We start from the raw sequence: 22,609 nt of genomic DNA on the forward strand, positions 1-22,609 counted from the left end.
GTTAGCACAGAGACACCAGGGTGTAAACTTCTCATTTTAGCACAGGTAAAACAAAGTAGTGTAAACTGTTCATGCTATCACAGAAAAATTGGAATGTAAACTGTTCATGCTAGCACAGACAGAAACATCAAAATCTTTATTTTGTGTTACTTTAATTAAATTTCTCTTGCTGTTTTTCGCTCTTACACACAAATATTCTGTAAATTATTTGCTGCTCAAGTGTTTAGCCTGAACTTTCCAGAACGTGTGCTAACCCGGACAGAGCTAAACTAGCCTCAGTATTTGTGATTAGCCAGCCTGTGGATTTTTGTGGCGAGCGTGAAAGACTATTTTCCTCGATACGTCATTGCAGCAATTAAAATTCTGATTCATGGAAACATTCCTGCCATATTTAGGCAAACTGAGCCAGCATTGCATTTGATTTATAGCTGCGCGTAGGCGTAATTGCTACGGAGCGAGCTGGTGAGTTTGCATTGTCATGCGTCATTAAAGCCTCCATAATGTTTGCTCCTAGATCTGACTGCTTCATTTAGCTCTTACCCTCTGTTTCGAAAAATAAGCGCAGATTGAATTCATTGCTGAAGTAACAATAATATTAATGTTGTGTCAAGCAGAAATGTGAGCAAAATTAATGGTACCCTTGCTCCAAGAGATTGTGGCTCACGAAATGTGCTTGAATGTACTGGTTTAAACACTTATTTTTTGTCATTATGTGGAACTAATTTTAATTTTTTTTTATTTTTATATTCAAATAAGAAACAGAAGGACTTTAAAATGTGTTCTTCTTCACAGGGCCTTTTATCTGGACAAATCCAACCTGAACACAACCATATCTCCCAAAGCTGCCTTCATAGACAAGGTCTGTACTCACGTATGTAAGAATTTTCAGTGCCATGTGACAAAAATTAGGATCAATATTGCACATTATACAGTATATGTATATTATAAATATATGAATTGACACTATGCCTGTGAGATATTTGGAAAGGTAGAACCCTTCAATCATGTTCAAGTCACTTGTAGCTTGTTTCCTGTGGATGTGTAGCACTTATTTATTATTTTTTTTATTTCTAATGTTAAAAATGATTTAAATGTTTCATTTGCTGCCCAGAATCACACTTTCTTTTGGCAGTATTTTGGCGCGGTACACATACTATTAATTTTTTTTTAACTTAAGTCTAAATTTCTAACCATTACTCATCTTTGTTTGTAACAGTGCCATATGCTGTAAATAGAAAAACTAATCTATTATTAAAAGCAGTTATTTGCATAAGAGCTCATTAATAAATCCTAACAGGCTTAAGTATGAATCATAACTGCAATGTGTTACTCCAAGGTCTTTTCCACGGGAAAAAAAAAAAACTGTTTATCTGTTTTCCTGTAGCTCATGCGTCCCTTAAACGCAATGGATGAGCTCTACAGACTAATGGAGAGCTTCATCTCGTGCAGACGCACTGCTGCGTGTCAGTTCACGGCGTGCGGGGCGTCTGGAGTCGGGCTACTCACCGTGGCGTCTGAGCTGTGCAGCCGTCTCGGGGCCTGTCAAATCGTCCTGTGTAACAGCGGAGTCCACCGGTCAGTCACACACACACACACACACACACACACATAAACACACATATGTCTAAAACAGGACTTCTTTTGGTTGATCTGAACACCAATTAGCCTAATCTGCAGGAGGCGGGAATCGAAGGTGCAAAGGCAACAGTGCTTACCACTAAGCCACCATGTAGCCTACTGGAAACTTCAAGAATCCTAAATAACACTATTATTAAATACTTCCACTTTAAAATCTCTCTTTGATGTGTCTTCAGTCTTCACTTAAAAATAATTATCTGTGAATCTATCCTTTTTACCCTTCTCTACCTCGGTAATGGTTTCCTCCTGTCCTCATTATTCTTTTACATCTTTATCGTGCCTATTTCCGTCCACCTTTTTTTTCCCTCCACATTAATATCAAGTCTCTGTCTCATTAATATGAATGTTAATCTCCTTGACTTATTAACCTGACATGCTATAAATACATTTTTATAATTACCGATAACAGAGTAGCGCTCATACGCAGAGGTACTGTATTGTATGAGCGTCTCGGCGAGTCGGCCGTTTTGTAGACGGTTCGAGACAGTTCTATTTCTCACCCAGCACGATTCTGGAGCCGCAGTTGACGGGAGATACATCACTCGAGCCCAGAGCGCCGTTCCTCTCGCAAGGAAAAAATGAAATAGCTGACGAGATGATTCATGTACTTCGTTACACTTATTGCCAATTCTGTTTTTGTCCTTAATTATTTTTTTAAATGCTCATACACCTATAAAAAGTTAGGGAGATGTACTGTACATTTACTGGCCACTATATTAGGTACACCTTGCTAGTAGGGGCTTGGACCCCTTTTTACCTTCAAAACTGACACAGATTTAACAAGGCGCTAGACACACTTCTTAGAGATTTCTGTCCATATTGACATGATAGCATCAGGCAGTTGCTGCAGATTTGTCGGCTGCACATCCATGATGTGAATCTCTAGTTCCACCACGTCCCAAAAGTGTTCTATTGGATGGATTAGGAGGCCAAAGTGTGCCAAGAAAGTATCCTCTACATCATTACACCACCAGTTCAGCAGCCTGAACTGTTGAAATAAGGCAGGATGGATCCATTCGTTCATGTTGTTACGCCAAATTGTGACCTCCACCATCCAAATGACTCACAATGTTTTTTCAATCCTATATTGTCCAATTTTGGGGAGCCCATACGAACTGTAGCCTCACTTTCTTGTTCCTAGCTGATGGGAGTGGCACCCAGTGTGGTCTTCTGCTACTGCAGCACATCTGCTTCAAGGTTCGACGCAATGATAATGCGAGTTACTGTTTCCATCAGCTCAAACCAGTCTGGCTTTCCTCCGGCATCAGCGAGGCATTTTCACCCAGAGAACTGCCACTCACTGGCTGTTGTCTCCTTTTCAAAGCGTTCTCTGTAAATAGAGATGGTTGTGTGTGAAAATCCCAGTAGATCAGCAGTTTTAGGAATACTCAAATACAAAGTATAATACAAAGATAACCAAAGTAAATACAAAAGTCACTTTTGATTTCATTTGTTAAGGGAAAAAAAAAAGCTGCCAAAACCTGCCTGGCTCAATGTGAAAAAGTAATTGCCCACTAATCCAAATGATTGGTTGTGCCAAACTTGGCGGCAACAACTGTAATCAAGTGTTTGTGAGTCTTTCACATGACTGTGGAGAAATTTTAAGAAGTGTTGCAGTGTTGCAAGTAAATTGTGGTTCATTCATAATTTAGGAGGAAGGTGGGGGCAATTACTTTTTCATTTTGTCAATTTGTTTGACTTGTCAAACAAATAATCCTTTAAAAACAGCATTTTGTATTTAATCAGATTATCTTTGTGTGAGATTGAAATTAGTTTGATGATCTGAATCATTTAAGTGTGAAAATTATGCAAAAAAGAAGGGTGCAAATACTTTTTAGCATTTATGTTACATCACTGTATAATATTAAAATGTCTTTGATAATCTGAAGGAATAAAGTGTGACTAATATGCAAAAAAACACACAGAAGGTGTGTTCTATTGTTTAAAAGTATATGTTCAAATACTTTTGCACGATACTGTATGTATATAATGCTTGTGCGTTTTACACTAAGTGCGAAATGAAGCAGCTTTTCTCTGCCTGACTGCTGACCCTTAACGTTTGTTCCCGTTCCCTTTGCCCCCCGGAGAGGAGCTGTGCTTTCTGTAAATCAGTTTGTCCCATTGGTTCAGACAGAATCAGCCTGGTATACATAAATCACTATGTTCCTATCGTCACTCAGTCCATTACACACACATACAACACACACACACACACGCACTTTCCTCAGGCAACATGTCTAAGCTTGGCTCAACCCATACATTATCGCTAATTGCATCCAAATAACCGGGGCCTCGGGCGTCCTGGCTCGATATTAATTCAGCTTTAATTATTTGCAGCAGATATGAGCTCATGCTCGTGTCAAAAACAGGAACCACATCTGAGTGATATCAGTGAGCTAGGTGAATCAGTAATCAGTGTAAAGCTATACTTATGCTACACCCTGTGGCAGGGAGATAAAGCACAGTTCAGTCAGATAGAAATGATCCAGTGATTGATTTCACAGAGAAGCCTGCTCGGTGCTAGAGTACTGTATGTACAGTCTTCTACTCTCAAGGAGTGGTGTGTAGACCATATGTCTAGGCTTCTAGGCATGAGTTTCACTGTAAATATAAAAAATGTTTTACCTTAGCATTCATTTCTCTGATGAAGATTTACCTACATACAGTGCCGTAAAATAGTATTCAAACCTGCCTGTATGAACCTGCCTGAGCCTATGGGAAAAAGTAATTGCCACCTAAATCTAATAACTGGTTATGCCACCCTTGATGGCAACAACTGCAATCAAGTGTTCGCGACAACGGCCAATGAGTCGTCTTTCACATCGCCGTGGAGACATTTTGGCCCACTCTTTATTCAGAATTGGTTTTATTCATAAGCAATAAGTCTCGGCCAATCCAAAACCTTTGGCGGGGGGGACATTCAGAAATCATTGTCCAGCTGCATAACCCAAGTACGCTTGAACTTGAGGTCGCGAACTGATGGCCGGACATTCTCCTTAAGGATTTTTCTGTTACACTTAGATCGCAGAACTCAAGGTTTCATCAATTATGACAAGGTTATCCAGGTCACGAAGCTGCAAAGACTATCCAGACCATCACGCTACCACCACCATGTTTCACTGTTGGTATAATGTTCTTTTTATGGAACGCTGTGTTAGTTGTCACCTTTCAAACAGTTTAACTTTTGTCTCATCAGTCGACAGATTGTTTGCCCAGAAGTCTTGGGGATAATCAAGATATTTTTTTGGGAAATGTGAGATGAGCCTTTGTTGTCTTTTTGGTCAGCAGTGGCTTTTATCTTGGAACTCTCCGATGGAAGCCATTTTTTTGCCCAGGCTCTTCCTTATTGTTAAATCATGAACACTGACCGTAACTGAGGCAAGTGAGTCCTGTAGGTCTTTAGATGTTGTTTTGGGTTCACTGGGGAGACAGTAGCCTTAAACGGAAAGCGCAGATGAGACAGTGCGACCAACAGACGTTTTAATATAACCAGAGTGTTGATCATTTTTAACCCGCACTCGTAAATATTCTATATATTTGTGTTACTAACCCTACCGAGTACGGTTGTTTTTTATTTTAGCAGCACCTGCTTTGTGTGCGTTTTTAAAAGGTGCTTTAAATCGTCTTAATGGACGTACGGGACAACACACGTTCCTGTAAGCTTGACCTACAGCAGTGTAAAAGTAATTTGGATGAATGATAATCTTTCTGCTCTGTGTGTGTGTTTGTGTAGCTGTACGCTGAGTGTGACTCTGGAGCAGGCCATAGTTCTGGCGCGCAGTCACGGTCTGCCGCCACGCTGTATCATGCAGGCCACCGACGTCATGAGGAAACAGGTATGTATCTCTGAAGTGTAACTGAAAGATGAAATATTCTCCTGCTTTCTTGAGCTTGTGCGACTGCGGTGCAGAAAAGCGTAATCAATCTATCTGCTAGATAAAGGCGTGCGCTGCTATTTTTAATTTGCTGACCCAATTAGTGTGGTGCGCTTCGCCTTTGTGGAAGTGAAACCCTCTCTTGTTTGTGTAATTGGGGATTTATTTTATCAAAGCCTAATCGTTAGAGCGGAACAGGTTTAGTACTGAGATTGGATTCTCTCATATGTGTTTTTTTCTTCATGCCTATTAGTGTAAGCTCCCTGTTTTTTTTCTCTCTCTCTTCCTCACTTTCATTTCTTTTTTTCGTGTGTGTGTGTGTGTGTGTGTGTGTTATGCTTCTTCGAGAACGCCTGTGACAGATGACCTGAAGCTTTCAGAATAAAGTAGGTTTTTGATTAAAAAACAGCAGAAGCTGTTTTAAGTAGAACAGAGACTTTGTTTCTGCGCATCATTAGAAATACACACGTCTGTTCGAGGAGTGTGAGGTGGAGCCGCGAGGTCAAACAGACAACACGGTGGCACGGAGCCAAGAAGGGAAGGACACAGGGAAGCATGTCTGTCCTTCAGACATGGTGTTGTATTTATACAGAGGGTGCGGCGTTTAAACGGAGACAAACAGCAGACAGACAGACAAGAGAGACAAATGCTTTTAATGATTCTAAAGAGGTGCTGTAGATGGATTGTTTAAGACAAAAGAAGACAGATGGTAAGGGAACATATTCAGAGCAGACTTGTGGAGTGATAGATTTTGAAATGGACAGTTACTGTAGATTGTGAGACGAACAGGAGGGGGGGCAAGTGAATAAGCATACAAGATGGATAGATGGACAGAGAGACGGACAGACAGATGGTTGAGATGACAGAAAAAAAACAGACAGATGGATGTATCGGTAAAGAGACAGAAAGAGGGATGGTTAGGCACACATACAGATAGGCAGACAGTCAAATGGATTGATGGGTAGACGGAAAAAGGGATTGATGAGCAAATAGACAAAGGGATTGATAGGCAGACAGACAGAAGGAAAGGGTAAGGAAACAAACAGACAGAGGGATTGACCGGCAGACAGAAACAGAGACATAGGAATGGACGGGCAAACAGAGGGGCAGTCAGGGTAATGTTTGGACAGACAGACAGAGAGATGTATGGATAGAGAGATCGATTGGCAGACAGGCAAACAGACGGGAATGTTTGGGCAGACAGACAAAAAGGAGGAAGAATGGCACAACACAGACAGATGGAGGATGATTGGGCAGACAAAGGTACAGTCAGGGGATGGCTAGACAGGCAGACAGAGGTATGGATTGCATACAGACATACAGAGATATGGATGGGTAGACAGACAGACAGACAGACAGAGGGATTCATGGGCAGACAGACAGCCAAAGGGATGGGTTGGCAAACATGCAGACAAAGGGATGAATGGGAAAACAGATAGACAAGGGTGGATGGGTAGCCAGGCAGAAAGAGGGATGTATGGGCAGAAGAGAAGGGTTGGTAAACAGGCAGACAAGTGGACAAATGGACAATCAAACTGATGAAGAGACGAAAACTTGGCCTAAAAAACAGTCCGATAATGAATGAAAGATGAAGAAACGGCAGACTCGTAGAGGCATCCATAGACCACCAGCGAATCATCGATGGATGTTTAATGAAGTGTTCAGGGGACCAGGCTGCCCAGGGGGGACAAGTCAGTGCTCCAGTTTCCTCCTCAGACTTTAATTAAGACATTAATATAAATATAAAGGACTGTCACTTCACCTCCAATATTCGGCGATTTATTAGTTTCAGTGTTCCGTGGCTCAAATTCTCCCCGAAGCATCTTCTAGAAATACATTAATTCATTTATCTTAATAAACACACATTAAAGTCAGAGGTGTTTGAACAAAGCTATAGGTAACGTCTTGAGCAAAGTTTCCCTTCCATGCATGTTGTTGTGGATAAAAATCGCCAAATGTAATTATGCTTACGCTGGTATTTCCCAGTTTATCTTTGATGCTGCGTCCTCATCTCCGCACTTCCTAACCATCTTACTACTCACAAACTATTTATAGAAACTGCTAATGTCTGTAAAATGGCCAAGATTTATGTTTTCGTTCCATCTGCGTCAGATTGCAGGTGGGCCTTTCTCTCTCTCTCTCTCTCTCTCTCTCTCTCTATCCGAGTTCCTCCTGCAGTGAAAATAATGTCTATTAAGACACAACCGAGTGATTCATACAGCCATGAGCAGGGTACATGTGATAATTTACAGCTCTAACCAAGTCCAGGGAACAAATCTGTCGAGGTCGGTCTAAGTCAGCGGGTTAGGTGATCATACAGTGATACAGTGCACGAGAAAGAGTAATTTATTCAAACACTATTAATGTTAATAACATGGGACCTAATGGCGACATCATCCATAACTGTTAAGCCACCTCGGGCTGGTTTGACCACACTTAGTGAGAACACGATCTTTCGTTAATCCCTAATGTAATTTGGAGCCGATGATCCAGGATAACGCTGTGTTGACACTCCACACTGTGTAAAGGAATTGTTACAAGCTAAATGTTAAGAGTTTAAACGTCAAGCCGGCTGGACAGGCAGTGCTAAATGTCTTTTTAAACTGAAATCTATGAAGAACCAGTTTAAAGGATATTCTTCTGGTCAGTTTTTGCAGCTACCAGGCGTCAGCATTTGGCTAAGTAACACAATTACGTAATGAATAAAAGGCTTGCAGCAGCACAGGGGCGTAGTGGTTAGCGCTTTCACCTTGCACCTCCGGGGTCGAGGGTTCGATTCCCGGATCTGTGAGCATGGAGTTTTCCATGACCTTGGTGGGTTTCCTTCAGGATCTCCGTTTTTTCCACCCACAGTCTGAAAACAGGAAGATTAGGTTAATTGGCGTTCCCAAATTGGCCGTAGTGTGTGAGTGGGTATGTGTGTGTGTACCCTGATCAATGGCCAATATCACACCGGTCGGTATCCAAACCGTGCTGATATTCCAGCATAACAACACTCCCTCTTGTATGACACTACTTAATTATAAAATGCCGTATATTCTAACTCATAATCCAAGCCATGTTAATACATACTGTAGGTCTGACATGTCTATGCAGTTTGCACAGCTTTAAACCAGAGGCTATGAGCTTCCATTATTTCCTAGCTACATGACCCTTGTAGTTCTTGTGCAATGCCCTGTTTTGGCTGATTGATTACTTTTTAAAGTAAAAAAAAAAAGGTTGCTCCAGGGGTGTTTGCTTGTTGCCGCGGCTGTTTGTTGTTCAGTCAGTCTCTCGGATCCGTCGATCTTCATTTAAAAGCGGCCCGCTCTCAGGCGTGCATGTAATTCCTAATCATGCCTTTCTTGTTTTTCAGGGGGCCAGAGTGCAGAACTCGGCCAAGAACCTGGGAGTGAGAGACCGCACCCCGTCTTCGGTTCCAAGGTAACCAGGAAACCAGCCATTTTTTCCCCCTTAAACCTCTGAGAAATATGAATAAGGTGTAATGGAGTCTTTAAAACACTGGAAAAATATGTAGCTTTTAGATTTTAATTTTTTTGGATTTGTGCTCCTTTTTACACACCATATATCACGTTCTCATGAGCTCCATATGACAGTAATTGGCTTCAATATTAATGTATTTTATGAGCAGCTGGAAGCTGTTACTATAATACACCGAGCCTTACGTATTCTGCGTGTTCGTCAGCCCGATCGAATCGAAAGAGTATCCAGGAGAATAAACTATTTATAATGTGGTCTTCACAGTGGGGCGATTGAACAGAAATGTTTTACTTATTTACTGGACTTTCAAAAACGTCAAGGTTCAGTGAAGTGTCTGGAACTTAAACAAATCCCATGATTGAGAGCAGAGAACGTTAGAACATTTGGAGGCGTGCTGTTATGGGAAAATAATGGACGACAGGATAGTGCGATGCCACCTGGCACAAAGCAAAAGTTATTTTCACCATCAGTTTGTAAAACGATCAAGCTGGACCAACTGGCACCAGCAACCGTGCTATGATTAAAGTCAATGAGATTTAAATTTTCCTCATTCTGACAGTTTGATGTCAATGTGAACTAAAGCTCTCGACTTAATGTATGATCATTTAATAAAAGGCCAGGTGTAGAGATGTTCCATGGTGTATCTTCTAGTTCAAAATGTTTTTGTTACTTTCTTTCTCACCTCAACAATAAGCTCTCATTTTTTTCTTCTCTACCTTTTTTTTTTTTTTAGATTGTATAAATTGTGCCAGCCTCCACCCCCTGATGGCGACCCCTGACTTCTGAACCTCTACAACCAATGTTGGATCTCAAGCCACCACAGTCCAGCCTCTCCCACAAACACAGACACACACAGACACACACACACACATCCTAAGAGTTGCGTCTGGAAGTCCACCCACACTTTTTTCTCTGAGGGATTCGTGCCTCTCTCCGCCGTGTCGTGGTTATCCGAGCTTTTTTAAAACTCACGTTGTTGTGGTTACAAGCTCCATCTTATTCCAGACAGGAGATCAAAACACGTGGGATGTTTTTGTCTCCGGGCTGCTGTCTGAATCAGTGACATGTCAATCAAAGCAGACACTTCATACCATTTGTTATAGAAATGAAATCCGAAATGAGACGGAGTCTCAGCAGCGCTCGCCCGGGAAAAGACTTTTCGACTTTTTGGTGCGTTATTGCTTTGAAATGAACTCAAGGAAGACGGAAAAAGGAGGAACTGAAAGCCTTTATAATCTGTACGTCTCTGTAGTACTCTGTTCCTAGAATTAGACATGTGTACATTCTCAAGTTTAAAATGTCTCAATTTTAAATCTCAAGTGTTAAGATTGAAAGATTCACTCAGTCATTTAAAAAAAAAAAAATATATATATATATAAAGTTATCAGTGTTACCGTTACGTAGCGTATATGAATCCTCAAATACTTTGTACTCAGGAGTAATTCTATATGGTTTAATATCTCAGTGCTGGTTAGTATAATGCAGAAAAGAAAAGGTGCTTTTACTATGCAAATGTAAAGGAGAAAATCCCACCAGCTGTCTGTGTGCCTGTGAAATCTTTTGCGGTAAATAAAAACAAGACTCGAGTGGTCAACTTGTTTAATTACTTCGAGTTATCCATCCATATGGTGTCCTGTCCTTACTGTAGAGAAATATTTAAAGCAATGTCTATAACAGAGGTATATTTTAATGAAACAAAACTGGTAGAAGACATTCGGTAACCATGTTTCATTTTTACAGACATCACATCATGCTGAACTTCACATTCAATCTTTTTTTTAATATATATATATATATATATGTATATAAAAACCTCCTACGTTGGAAGTGCTTTAAAGATATATGAGGGCATATCATTACTCTCAAATGAATTCACTAAGTCGTAGCATTTCATTCTTTTTCTTTCTGGGCTCACAATGGGGAAGGGACGTAATGCATGAAGGATATAAACTTACAAATAAAGTTACAAATATGGGAGTGAGTTGAAAATTATCTGCAATTAAACTGCTTACAGTTTTCTGGGATGTTCAAGGGCTGTATTGGTTCAAAACTCAACAGTGCTCGTTATAATGAGATGCTTATTGAAGAGCAGAAGCCTAAACCTCGGATTAAACGCAGAGGACTGCTACAGTATCTAAGGGTGTCGTGATCCTGCATAACGATGCGTCTGCATACTTATGGCCACACTCTTGTTTTTGTTTTGAGGAGTTAAAGCATCCTTTCTATTCTTTTTCCATTGCTTCATCAAGCTTTCACTTGTTTGGCCCCCTGAAAGCAGCCCTACGAGGACAAGACAGCAGTGCATCCGTAGCTCGCAGATCAGCTTAAAACATTTTATAATGAGGGAATACAGAAGCTTGTTGACAGACGGACAAAGTGTACAGTATTTAAAAGCCAGGAGGTTATTATTTTTTTATAATTATGTCTTTGTCTTTTCTACAATTCTCATCTCATCTCCTCATTAGGGTTTAAACTACAAACATAACCGAACCTATACAATCTTTTCATTGTTTTTTTGTTTTGTTTTGTTTTTTGTCCAACCGTTAAAAGTCTTAAAGCTAATTACAAAGCTAACAGGATTTAGTAGAGAAGTTTAATCAACCTTCTAACACAAAGTTTGTCTTACTGTGAACTTCAATTGGATAATACTGCATTGATTAATATGGTTTAGATGGCAACAAGTTATTTAACGGTGACTGATGCAGTGATTCTCATTTGTTAAACAACCAGGTAGCGGACAAATCCCGCGGTCGGAGCAAAGATGTCACTTTGTTTCAGAAACAACTATGGAGGGTGGTGGGAAAAAAATGGGTCAATAACTTGAAAATGCATTATTAAAACCTGGAAGGATTATGGAAAATACATCTTTATTCAATTGATCATTATCAGTCATCACTTTGGTGAAATCAAATCGAAAAAAAAAAAACAGCACTATAACTTACGGCTATGTTTAATAGTGAAAGAAAGAGCACTTTCACATGAACAATGCAAAAAGAACTCAAGGGATTGGGACTAAACAGCTGTGTAGCTTAAAGAAAACTTATCAGTAAGGCAATTTCCTAGAAGGCATAAAGGATGGACTGTGGAGCATTGGAAAAAGGTTATGCTGTCTGATGGGTTCAGATTTACCCTGTCCCAGAGTGATCGGCGTATTAAGGTAAGAAGTGAGGTGGATGAAGTGATGCCCCCATGATGCCTAGTGCAAGCCTGGGGGGGCGGTGTTATGATCCAGTGTTGCTTCTTTTTGTCCGATTTATTTCCAGCAATGTTATGTGCATAAAGAATGACTTGAATGTACTAAATGACCAGGTTTTTTTATCAATGGATTTTCTATTCACTGATGCCACGGACATATTGAAAGATGACGATGCCAGGATTCATCAGGCTCAAATTGTGAAAGAGTGGATCAGGGAGCAGGAGACATCATTTTTCACACATGGATTGACCACCACAGAGTCCAGACCTTGGGTATTGGGGATGTTTAGGATATTCTGGAAAACACTTCACACAGCAGGTTGACTCACCCATTAGCAGAACAAGATCTTGGAGAGAAATTAATTTGATTCTGGACAGAAATAAATGTTAAGCATAAGCTTATCGAAATGATGCTACGGCAAACGAGTGGCATAATCAAAGCAAAAGATGCTGCAACAAAATATTACAATGTAACATTTTTTCCCAATAAATGGTAGATCTTTAACTCAAACTGGTTCAAACTTATTACATTTTAGCTGTAAGAGCTAATGATGTCACAACATGGCAGACAATTATTCTTATTATTTTTAATCAGCTGCTTAACTAGCAAACAGAAGATGAACAACTTGTGTCAGAAGTATGTACCTGTATAGGAGGTGGTTCTAAAGGCTAAAAAGTATAAATTACAGACAATGCTTTAACGAATGGCCTTGGGTTTTGCGCCACTTGCGTAAATGCTAAATACCAAAACATTTCTCAAATATAAAGAACTGATGATGTTCCATAGAGAGATGATTCTCTTCTTTAATGCAGCGATATTTCTGGGTGGATTCTGATTGCCTACTGATTTCAGATGACAACAAAGAGAAAAAAGTACGGTGTCACGTCTGGATCTGTTCCATCTTCTGTTGTTTCAAATCCATTTCATGTTGAAGTAAAAATATTAAATTTCATATAAGAAAAACTGCATATAGATCCAGATTTTTGTAAAAAAAAAAAAAAATGGTAACAAAGTTTATACAGGTTATTGTTGTTATGTATTGTTTTTATTGTTTTAAGGAAAAAACATTTGCAGAGGGAAAAAAATACATCATCAAATTATTCTGCTAGTTAACATTTGCAGGATAACTATTTTACCAAACCAGTGCAATGTAAGCATTATGGCCATTTTAAAGGTTAATGCGTTCCTGAACTTAACAGGTTTACGAATTCTGGGGTTCCAATTTACTGACTAAACCCGATTGTTAATACTGTGTGTCTACTGATGTCTGAACAGATTCCAAATGCACGATAGCTGAAATGGTTAAGCTTTTTGTTCATCCACTTCTTGGGTTCAAGGTGCTATCTTTTTTAAATGTAGCTTTTAAATCTTTCCCAGCAAGAATTTTTCACTGCGATGTTAATTTGGCAACGTTACGGATGCTGAGGAGATGTTGGCATTATACAGTTTTTGACAGTGAGATCTTTAATGAAATGACTGCAGTACAATGAGAACATGGCATTGAAAGAACAAATGCACGTAACACTGTGTTGAAAGAATGACTCCGAAAAAAATATTAAATAAAAAAATAAAAAGGATTAACACCTAACAGGAGGCCTGAGCGAGACACAAGCTCCAGTTGCTCAGGTGAGAGTGCTGCATATTTACCACTGGACCACAAGGCAACATGATAGTGATGGTGTAGAAGACGAACACCAAACAAACGCCACAATCACAATATTACATATTTTACTAGAGTCATCTGGAAGCTAAGATGTTCCTTGCGGTAATATTTGCAAAAGTAAAGTGAACAAAAATGTAGGCATGGTGGTGCGGTGGCGTAGTGGTTAGCATTGTCGTCTTGCTTTTCCAGGGTCAAGGGTTTGACTCCCACCTCAGGGTCTGTCTGCCTTGAGTTTGAATGTTGTCCATCTGCTTTTCTTGGTGGGTTTCCTCTGGGTACTCTGGTTTCATCCAAAAACATGCAGATTAGACTACAGTGGAACCTTCAGATTACGAGCACAATTTGTTCAGGAAGCGGACTCATATTTCACAACACTTGTAAACCAAATCGAATTCTTCCATGAGAAATAATGGAAACTCAAATTATTTGTTTTACAGCCCATATATATATATATATAATATTTTACCTTAAAATTTTTTAAAAATAAATCCTGACAGTTAAGTGTTTCCGTTTGTGGGCACAGGTGCTGTATATGTGTGTGTGTGTGTGTGTGTGTGTGTGAAGCTAAAGTAAGCTCCCCTCTTCCCCTTCTCATTTTACACAATTAACCTTTCTCCACTCTTTTTACACACACGAGCATACACAACGAAATACTGTTTTATCGGAAAAATAAACAAGAAATCTCTCTAATGACACTCGATTGAGCGACACACTAATGAAATCACTGTTGTAAAGTAAAAATAAAACAAATTAACCTGCACTTTACCTTTGAAAAGAATCGCGACAGAGAAATGCTACTGTGTAGAGCAGTGTCTGTAAAGGCAAAAGTAGGATGGTGTGTGTGTGTGTCCTCCAATGACACGCGCGCACACAGACACATAGAACAGGCTGAGTCTTGAGCAGAGCGAGAAAATAGATCTTTAACTCATCACGTGCGCTGTACACACACGCATACAGCCACAAAATAAAAGATGTTTTATACACACACACACGTCGTCACAGTGTTATAGTAAACAGTACACGCATGCACGAATGTTGATTATACCATATAAGACCCAGCAGGGGAGATGACTACCCACAAATCCTCAGCGCAAGAGAGGAAAAAAACGTTGGCTCAGTTGTGATCACGTGACAATCGGCGTCAAAACAAGAAGCGTATGCGTGATACATGATACTCGTAAACCAAGACTTGTTCATTTTCCAAGCCAAAATTTACTAAAAATCTTTTTTTCTCGCAAACCGTGTTACGGTTCCACTGTAATTGGTGTTGCCCTTAGTGTGTGAGTGTGTACAGTATGGGTGTCCTGCGATGGATTGGCAACCTATCCAGGGTGTACCCCAGGGTGCCAATACTAAGCCTCCCGTGATAGGCTCCAGTCCCCTACGACCCTGAATACACAGGATTAAGCGGTATAGACGATGCGTGAGTAAGCGTATATATAGTAAGTGAGTAGTAGGTTTGCACCTCCAGGGTCTGGGTTCAATTTTCGCGCGTGTGGAGAAAGTTCTCCTCGTACTTGCTGGGTTTTCTCCGGGTACTCCGGGTACTGAGGCTTATCCCGGGGTTACAAAAATGGGAATAAACACAGTGGTTAGGACGGTCCTTAGACGGTCCTTTCTGGATGAATGGAGTGATGGAGTGAGTGAGTGAGTGAGATTAGAGCCTGCAGTGTGAACGCATCCTTTAATGATTCTACTTATTTCGCGTTAAGCCCCGCCCCCTGTCAGTTCCTATTGGCTGTCGGAGCGGGTTGTCCCGGAGGCGCGCGTCAGTCGGTAAAAGTCGCGTCTCCGCGGGCTGTAGAGAGGAACGCGGCGGTGCGCCCCGGTGGGAGTGTCCTGCCCGGTCACTCTCTCACACACACACACACACACACACTTTACTCAGTGTTTCTGCACACACACACACACACAAAAAAAGAATTAAAAAAAAAACAACCCTGAACCCAGGAGCTGCAGCTTCAGCACTAATTTTTTTGCCGCAGAATTTTTTTGAAGCACGTTTTAATTCTCCGCTGAGGATGCGCGCGCGCACCACGATGCGATCCAGCAGCAGCAGCAGCAGCAGCGCACCTCCTCCTCCTCCTCCTCCTCCTCTTCTTCCTCCTCTCTTCTCCTCCTAGTGTAGAGTCAATGTGGGCTGATGTGAGGAGTGCTCGCTCTCCATGGCGTCTCAGCAACAGTCCCGGATCCAGGCTTACCTGGAGAGGAATAAGATCGGACCCCTGTTCGAGGTGAGCAGATTTATCTCCAGCATGCAATTAAAGACCTGCACCATCCCACTCTCTCTCTCTCTCTCTCTCACACACACACACACATACACACACACAGTCTCAGGATGGATAGGCACGATCACATAGCGCATTATTTAAATAAAGCACGGGACAGAAAGTCCTGAAACTGTGCTCTGCTCCAGATCTGGTGAAATTGTCCTCAGGTGATGCTTCACGGATCCCCTGTTACATCTGAATCTTAAGACTTTTTCAAATCCATGTGATTTATGTGCGTAATATGGGAGTGCATGTGGATTTGCATTGCATGTGTGTATGCACTTGCCCTGCTGTTTATTGCACATGTGAGACACAAAAAAGTTAATAAAAAAAAAGGTGCAAACTTATGACAGAAAAATTTATAAATAGATATGGTAATAAATTTAAAGGTGAAAAAAAAAAGCTAAATAATGCCTCACATAAAAAAAAAATATCATCCCAATAAATAAATAAATCATGTGCATTAAATAAAAAGTAAAAAGAAACTACAGTGTAAAGAAAATACTTTTTAATGCATGTGATTTGTGGTGCAAATTAACTTATAAAATGATTTAATAAGGAAAATTACATTTTAAACATGAACCTGTATGGGAACATGTAACTGAATGTTCAGTGAAAAGTAAATTGAATATGATGTAAAAATCACAGCCAGGTTCGATTCCCGTCTCAGTGTGCATGGAGTTTGTATGTTCTCCCCGTGCTTGGTGGGTTTTCTCCAGGTACTCCGGTTTCCTCCCACAGTCCAAAGACATGCAGGTTGGCGTTTCCAAATTGCCTGTAGTGTGTGTATGTGTGTGTGATGTGCGATGGATTGGCATTCTGTCCAGGGTGTACCCTGCCTCGTGCCCTAAGCCGCCTGGGATAGGCTCCAGGTCCCCGTGACCCTGTATACAGGATAAAGAGGTATAGAAGATGAGTGAGTGAGTGAGTAAAAATAACATGTAAAAAAATTCAATCAAGTGGAATCATTAAAATGTTAAAAAAAAAAACTTAACCAAATTAATAAATTAAATAGAAAAAACAGTGCATGTAAAATTAATATAAAAATGACATAAACAAAACAATAAAATATGATGGCCGTAATCTAAATAGGAATGTGAAAATTATACAATACAAATTAATTTGTAAAATTAAACAAACAACAAAAAAGTAGTGCAAAATATTGTGAGAATAAATGATTTGAAAAAAATTGCACATGGAAAATGAGTATTTATATAACCAATAAAACAATTTACATGTTTTACATCACAATTGAAGCAAAATGTTTTTTTTTTTTTTTTTTATCCATCAGTCCATCCATTATGGCACAAGGCAGGGTACACCCTGGATGAAGTGCCGGGCATAAGCACACACACTTACACACTACTGTCAACTTATAAACGGCAACATGGAACAACACATGTCTTTGGTCTGTGGAAGGAAACCCCACAAACACAGACAAATTTAAACCTCTAACCTTGAAGGGGGCACGGCAAGAGTGCTGAGCACTAAACCACTTAATTATAAATATAATGTAAGTAAAATATTTAGACATGTGTGAATGCATATTCACCAATGATTGAATTAAAACCCCAACAGTACAGTATATTTGTTGGATGTTGTAATAATGTAATTGTAATGGCTGCTATAAAATCTGTAAGTCTTGTTTAGAGATAAGTGAAGATCGGGTCCTGATCTTCACTTATCAAAGGTGAAGAGTTTTTGTTGTAATAATCTTCTGTAGAATTTACTCTTTACCATCCTGCTCTGGTGCTACTTTATCCCGCTGTAGTCTGCACATCTGGCACTGTCCCAGCAGTGTCCACATGAGACAAAGTGCTGATGTATCAGTGCTGCCGAAGCGGAGACTCGGTGCACATGGATGGAATATGAAAGAGCAGAGAGGCTGAAAACGAAGCAGCGGTCATGGTGGTACTGATGATGTAGCACCATGGACAGCGCCAAAAACCTCTTTAAAGGAGCAGTCCAGTGGTTTACAGCTGGATCTGTTCTTCCGTATTAATAGCTGTTCTTACAGACAATGATAAAGAGACACGTTCTGGAAACGTACCTACAGTATAAAACAAGTCTTACTAATCTAGCAATGTGAAACAAACTGGTGTCTTACAGTACAAGGAAGATATCGAATCAATAATGAGTTTCTTTTACAAACTAGAATAGGTGGTTTTTCAGTTACACCATGCCATACAAAGTATGTTTTTGACCACTTTCAATTGTTATCCATTTAATAGTAATGTTTACTGCTGTGGAAGATCTGTGAAGCAGCTCAGTTCTTGTAATGACTTACTCTCATTGAAGATAAGGCAAGCTTGCCATGCCTTCCTGTGCTGACCCTGCTTTTGCCTGAGGGGATTTTTCAAGAGTTCTTCATGTGTCTCCGTGGGTTGCCTCTGAGTTTTCGCGCTGTGTTGCATTGGTGTGAATGTGTGTGCATGGTGCCCTGCAGTTCATGATGAATTCTCCCGCCTAGGCTTCAGGAGACTCGGGGTGACCTTGACGACATGCATAAAGCATTTACTGAAGATAAACAAATTAATGCATGAATTACCCCCGGTCCTATTCACTGTTTACCCTTATCTTACACGGACCCTTTATGTTGCGTAATGACATTGCATGTAGATTCTAACAATTATTAAATTATTATTTTATACACATTCCAAATTGTGGCATTAAATACTTCTCCAACAAATCAGGAAAAACATACATTGTAAAAAAATATATTTATATTTTGCATTAACTAGTAGAAACTTACAGTACAGATGCTCTACTAAGTTATATACTGGTACTGTATAAAGGAATATAAAAGAAGCTGTATGTTATAAAGTTATAAAGTCTAATACAAATACCTGTACATTGTCTCATAAGGTCTTGAGCCACACCTTATTTAGTCAGATTAAATAGATTTAAATAATGTAGATTAAATGAAAGAAATGGGAACAAATATGTTACTGTGCAACAAAGCACAATTACAATTTAAAAAATGGTTGTTTATGCAACTACCTCATTTCCCCTCTCGTCTGTTCCAATCTATCAGCATTCAGCATCACCAGTACTGTATACTAATCACCAGCCTGATCATCTGTCATCATCTCACTGGTTCAAATCCTAAGTTAGATCTTTTTATGCTTGAATAATTCATATGTCAATGTGTGTCTTTAGCAAATTAGTACAAGAAAAGTCTGGCTCTTTGGAAGCACAATATGAAGAAATAAGGAGGGGTCAAGACTTTTGCACAGTACTGTATGCCTGAGGAGGAGCTGGAACATTAGGATAAGCATTTTGTAGACCATATATTAACTTGTTCAAAAAGGAGTATAATTGAGCTTTTAATGAGCATTATGATGTCACTTGAGTGCAAGGTGGTCACATGACTGTGTAATATAGACAGTGGAATTTAAACATACTTCACAGGTAAACACTATGAAGGAAAAGTATGAAGTTTAGAACACAGTATTTGTCCTGTTGATGGGTTTGTAGTACTGTATGTGGTTGATTTTTCACTGTGAACATCCCGGCACGATGGGGAATATTTTCCCCACGATTACATCAGACCGTTCATCAAAGCTGACGATGCCGAGGGCTTTAAGGACTGAGCCGGTGATCTCGGGAATAACCCATTTTGTAAAACGTTAAAGTTAGATAGATAGACTGAATCTGATATCATCCAGGCACTGTGGCACTGTGTGAAAGATGGAGAAATGTTAAAAAAAGACAGGACGTTTTTCTTTTTCATTACAGCACCCCGGCTGCCCTTTTGCAGCTCGGATATTGCCGATCTAAGTTATTGCCGTCTCGTTGTAGAATATTGTTGTGACCATTTCTATGCATTATTGACGTTTAATTCTGCCAGTTAAGTTTTTGCACATATCAAGTTTTTTTTTTCCCCTCATTTCTTTTATCCAGCTGTATAAAAAATTGACATAATCATGTATGTATTTCCTATATTGAAGTTCAGGCTGATAAAATGTAAGTTTTACCGTGCATCCTGCAGAACCTCACACAGTTTGGACTTTTGCTGTTGCATCTGCTTATTATTTATTGCATGCAAAATTCAGCAGCTTTTAATTTGTTTTTTGTTGTTTTTTTTCCTCTAAAAGTGATCATTTATATACTGTGCTGCTTTCTTTTCCAGCATATACATTACATATTTTACTGGATCTACAGATGTTTAAAAATCAGAACTGTTGTTGTAATGACTCAAAGTCATAAAATCTGTAACAAAGTTTATACTAAAAAACACAAGGTGCCTAAGACTTTTGCACAGTCCTGTACTCTGGCTGTGTGACTGAACAGTTGAGTCTAGATATTCAGAATTAGCATTTAGATGAGTGTGACCATGTGTGCTGGGGGTTCGAGTCTACAGTATGGCGACCATGCTTGTTAGACGTGATGCACATTGGGAGACGGAGTCTGACACCAGTTATGAGCAGGGGTGTAATGGTTTGTTCCAGTCATAATCCGGTTCAGTTTATGATTCTGGCTTTAAGAATTAAAGTCTCGGAACAGTTTGAGCAAAATATAAATGAATGAAAAAGTTGTGAATGCATGAGTGATCTTTGTGTGTAAAAAAAAAAAAAAAACGGTAGAAAATGATTATGACCAAAGGTCACAGTACGGTAAAGTAAATAAACTGAAAAACTTTAATTGGATAAACAAAATGCCTCTCCTGGGAAAAGATTGAGACAAGACAAGAACCATTAGGACGACTAGACTGGAAAACCGGCTTTAAGAGGCCGGGAAGATGAAGGACATACTGATAGTGGAAATGCGACCTACTGGTTTCCGAATGCTGTTAAACAACAAAGAAGAAGATGAAGAAGAAGAAGATCTTATCAATAGTAGCCGTTACTTATAACCAGATCTCTTCTGTACTTTATGTGCATGGCGAATTCTTAAAGGGGGCCAAAGCATTTATAGCATAGTATCTTAAAACATCAAGGAATATATATATAAACCAACGAATTACGTGTTTAAACCAACATATTTTTGGGGGGAAAAAGTTCAGTTATATTTTTCTTTCCCTGGTTATTGGACAAATGAAGTAATGAAGTAAAACAGTTGTAGTGATCACTTACATTAACAACCCCTGTCTGATAGGCAGCTGTGTTTATTAAAAATGGGATACCCTAGATTACATAATCTAACCTCTTAATCTCATCCTAGAGGCCCAGACTTGTGAGTCCACCCTTGCACAACTACTTGTTGTCGGACCATAAACATAAGTACAATATGTACACTATTTGACCAGAGGTATCACATCTGTAGCTCCTTCTTAAACTTTCCCGGCAAAGTTAGAAGCACACAATAGTTTAGAACGTCTTTGTATGTTGTAGCATTACAATTTCCTTTTCCCGAACCTAAGAGGCCCATGCCTTTCAGCATGACAGTTCCCCTGCGCACCAAGCCATCCCCAGGAACACACAGTATGTCAAGGATGAAGCAGAAAAACTTGAGTATCCTGCACCGAGCCTTGACCTCAACCCCACTCTGGATGAATTTGGAATAACCCCATTACTGCATGCCAGGCCTCCTCGGCCGACATCAGTGAATGAATGACCTCATTAATTCTCCTGTGTACTCATCAAGGGGAAAGACTTTCAGACATCTTGACAGGCATGTGATGCTTCGTTGCCTTTGAAGTGTATCTCAAATCCACAGGTACTTGTAAACCATTTGAAACACTGATATTTGAAGCAGCAACGACAGCAGACAAAGGCATCAAGCCATCACGTCTCAGATCAGGCTTGTGTTAGGATATGAGGGTCTTATTTCGTGAAAATATCCTTCTTCTTTTTTTTAAGCCGGTTAAGCGATGTGGAAGGTATAGGTTTTAAATCGTCTCTAGACGTCTGGTCGTTCGGTTTCTTAATAGCTACAGATTGAAAATTACCCGACACATTTAGGAGACCTCTAAGACTTCTTTAAAAGGAGTCCATGTGTAAGTTTTAATTGATAATGCTTCCTTTGGGGGTTTCTTTCCTTTGATGGATGGATAAGAAAGGGGTTGCCAGATTGGGCGGATAATAACTGACAGTAATTATGTGGTGAGAATTCAATACGAGGTAAAACCATCCATACTGGCATCTTTAACTGAGCTGCGTTTTACATACGAACATTAGTGCATTCGACAGAACATGATTCTTACTAATGAATTCAGATCGTATAATTAAGCTGTATTGTAATTTCCATCTTGGCTGTCGAGTCCTTGCGATTATCTCGAAGCCTGTTATTTTCTCCAAGAAAGGTCATTACAGAGCAGACAGCTTTGGAGACGGGTTACAGAATTTACACACATATAAAGTATTACTCATGAAAAGATGTCAAGTATCAGTCAGCATCGTGCTTTTGGATTAAATAGGAACAGGAGTATTTGTATTTAAGTAAAGTTTAGTAACCATTGAACTTTTATAATACGATCAAATCTAAGGTCGTCGTAGCAAAAAGAAATGACTCATACGGTTGAAATATCTTTTGTAATTGCGCTCTG

At 39.7% G+C, this 22,609-nt stretch overlaps 2 protein-coding genes across 3 annotated transcripts in view; both read left to right on the forward strand.

The window, feature by feature from the left end:
* prex2 (phosphatidylinositol-3,4,5-trisphosphate-dependent Rac exchange factor 2) overlaps positions 1–10,587 on the forward strand; it is a 116,171-nt gene extending 105,584 nt beyond the window's left edge. The window contains exons 36-40 of the mRNA XM_053487902.1: positions 793–859; positions 1,385–1,575; positions 5,372–5,474; positions 8,869–8,936; positions 9,727–10,587. Of these exons, the coding sequence (XP_053343877.1) occupies positions 793–859; positions 1,385–1,575; positions 5,372–5,474; positions 8,869–8,936; positions 9,727–9,772 (475 nt within the window). The 3' untranslated portion in view covers positions 9,773–10,587. The remainder of the gene's footprint in view (positions 1–792; positions 860–1,384; positions 1,576–5,371; positions 5,475–8,868; positions 8,937–9,726) is intronic.
* A 5,357-nt stretch (positions 10,588–15,944) lies between these two features.
* The window catches only part of c26h8orf34 (chromosome 26 C8orf34 homolog), a 96,289-nt gene continuing 89,624 nt past the window's right edge, over positions 15,945–22,609 (forward strand). For both annotated transcript variants that reach the window (XM_053488030.1, XM_053488031.1), the window contains exon 1: positions 15,945–16,086. In XM_053488030.1, coding sequence (XP_053344005.1) covers positions 16,018–16,086 — 69 coding nt within the window. In that variant the 5' untranslated portion in view covers positions 15,945–16,017. The remainder of the gene's footprint in view (positions 16,087–22,609) is intronic.

The sequence above is a fragment of the Clarias gariepinus genome, chromosome 26 (assembly GCF_024256425.1).
Source record: "Clarias gariepinus isolate MV-2021 ecotype Netherlands chromosome 26, CGAR_prim_01v2, whole genome shotgun sequence".
Taxonomy (NCBI): Eukaryota; Metazoa; Chordata; class Actinopteri; order Siluriformes; family Clariidae; genus Clarias; species Clarias gariepinus.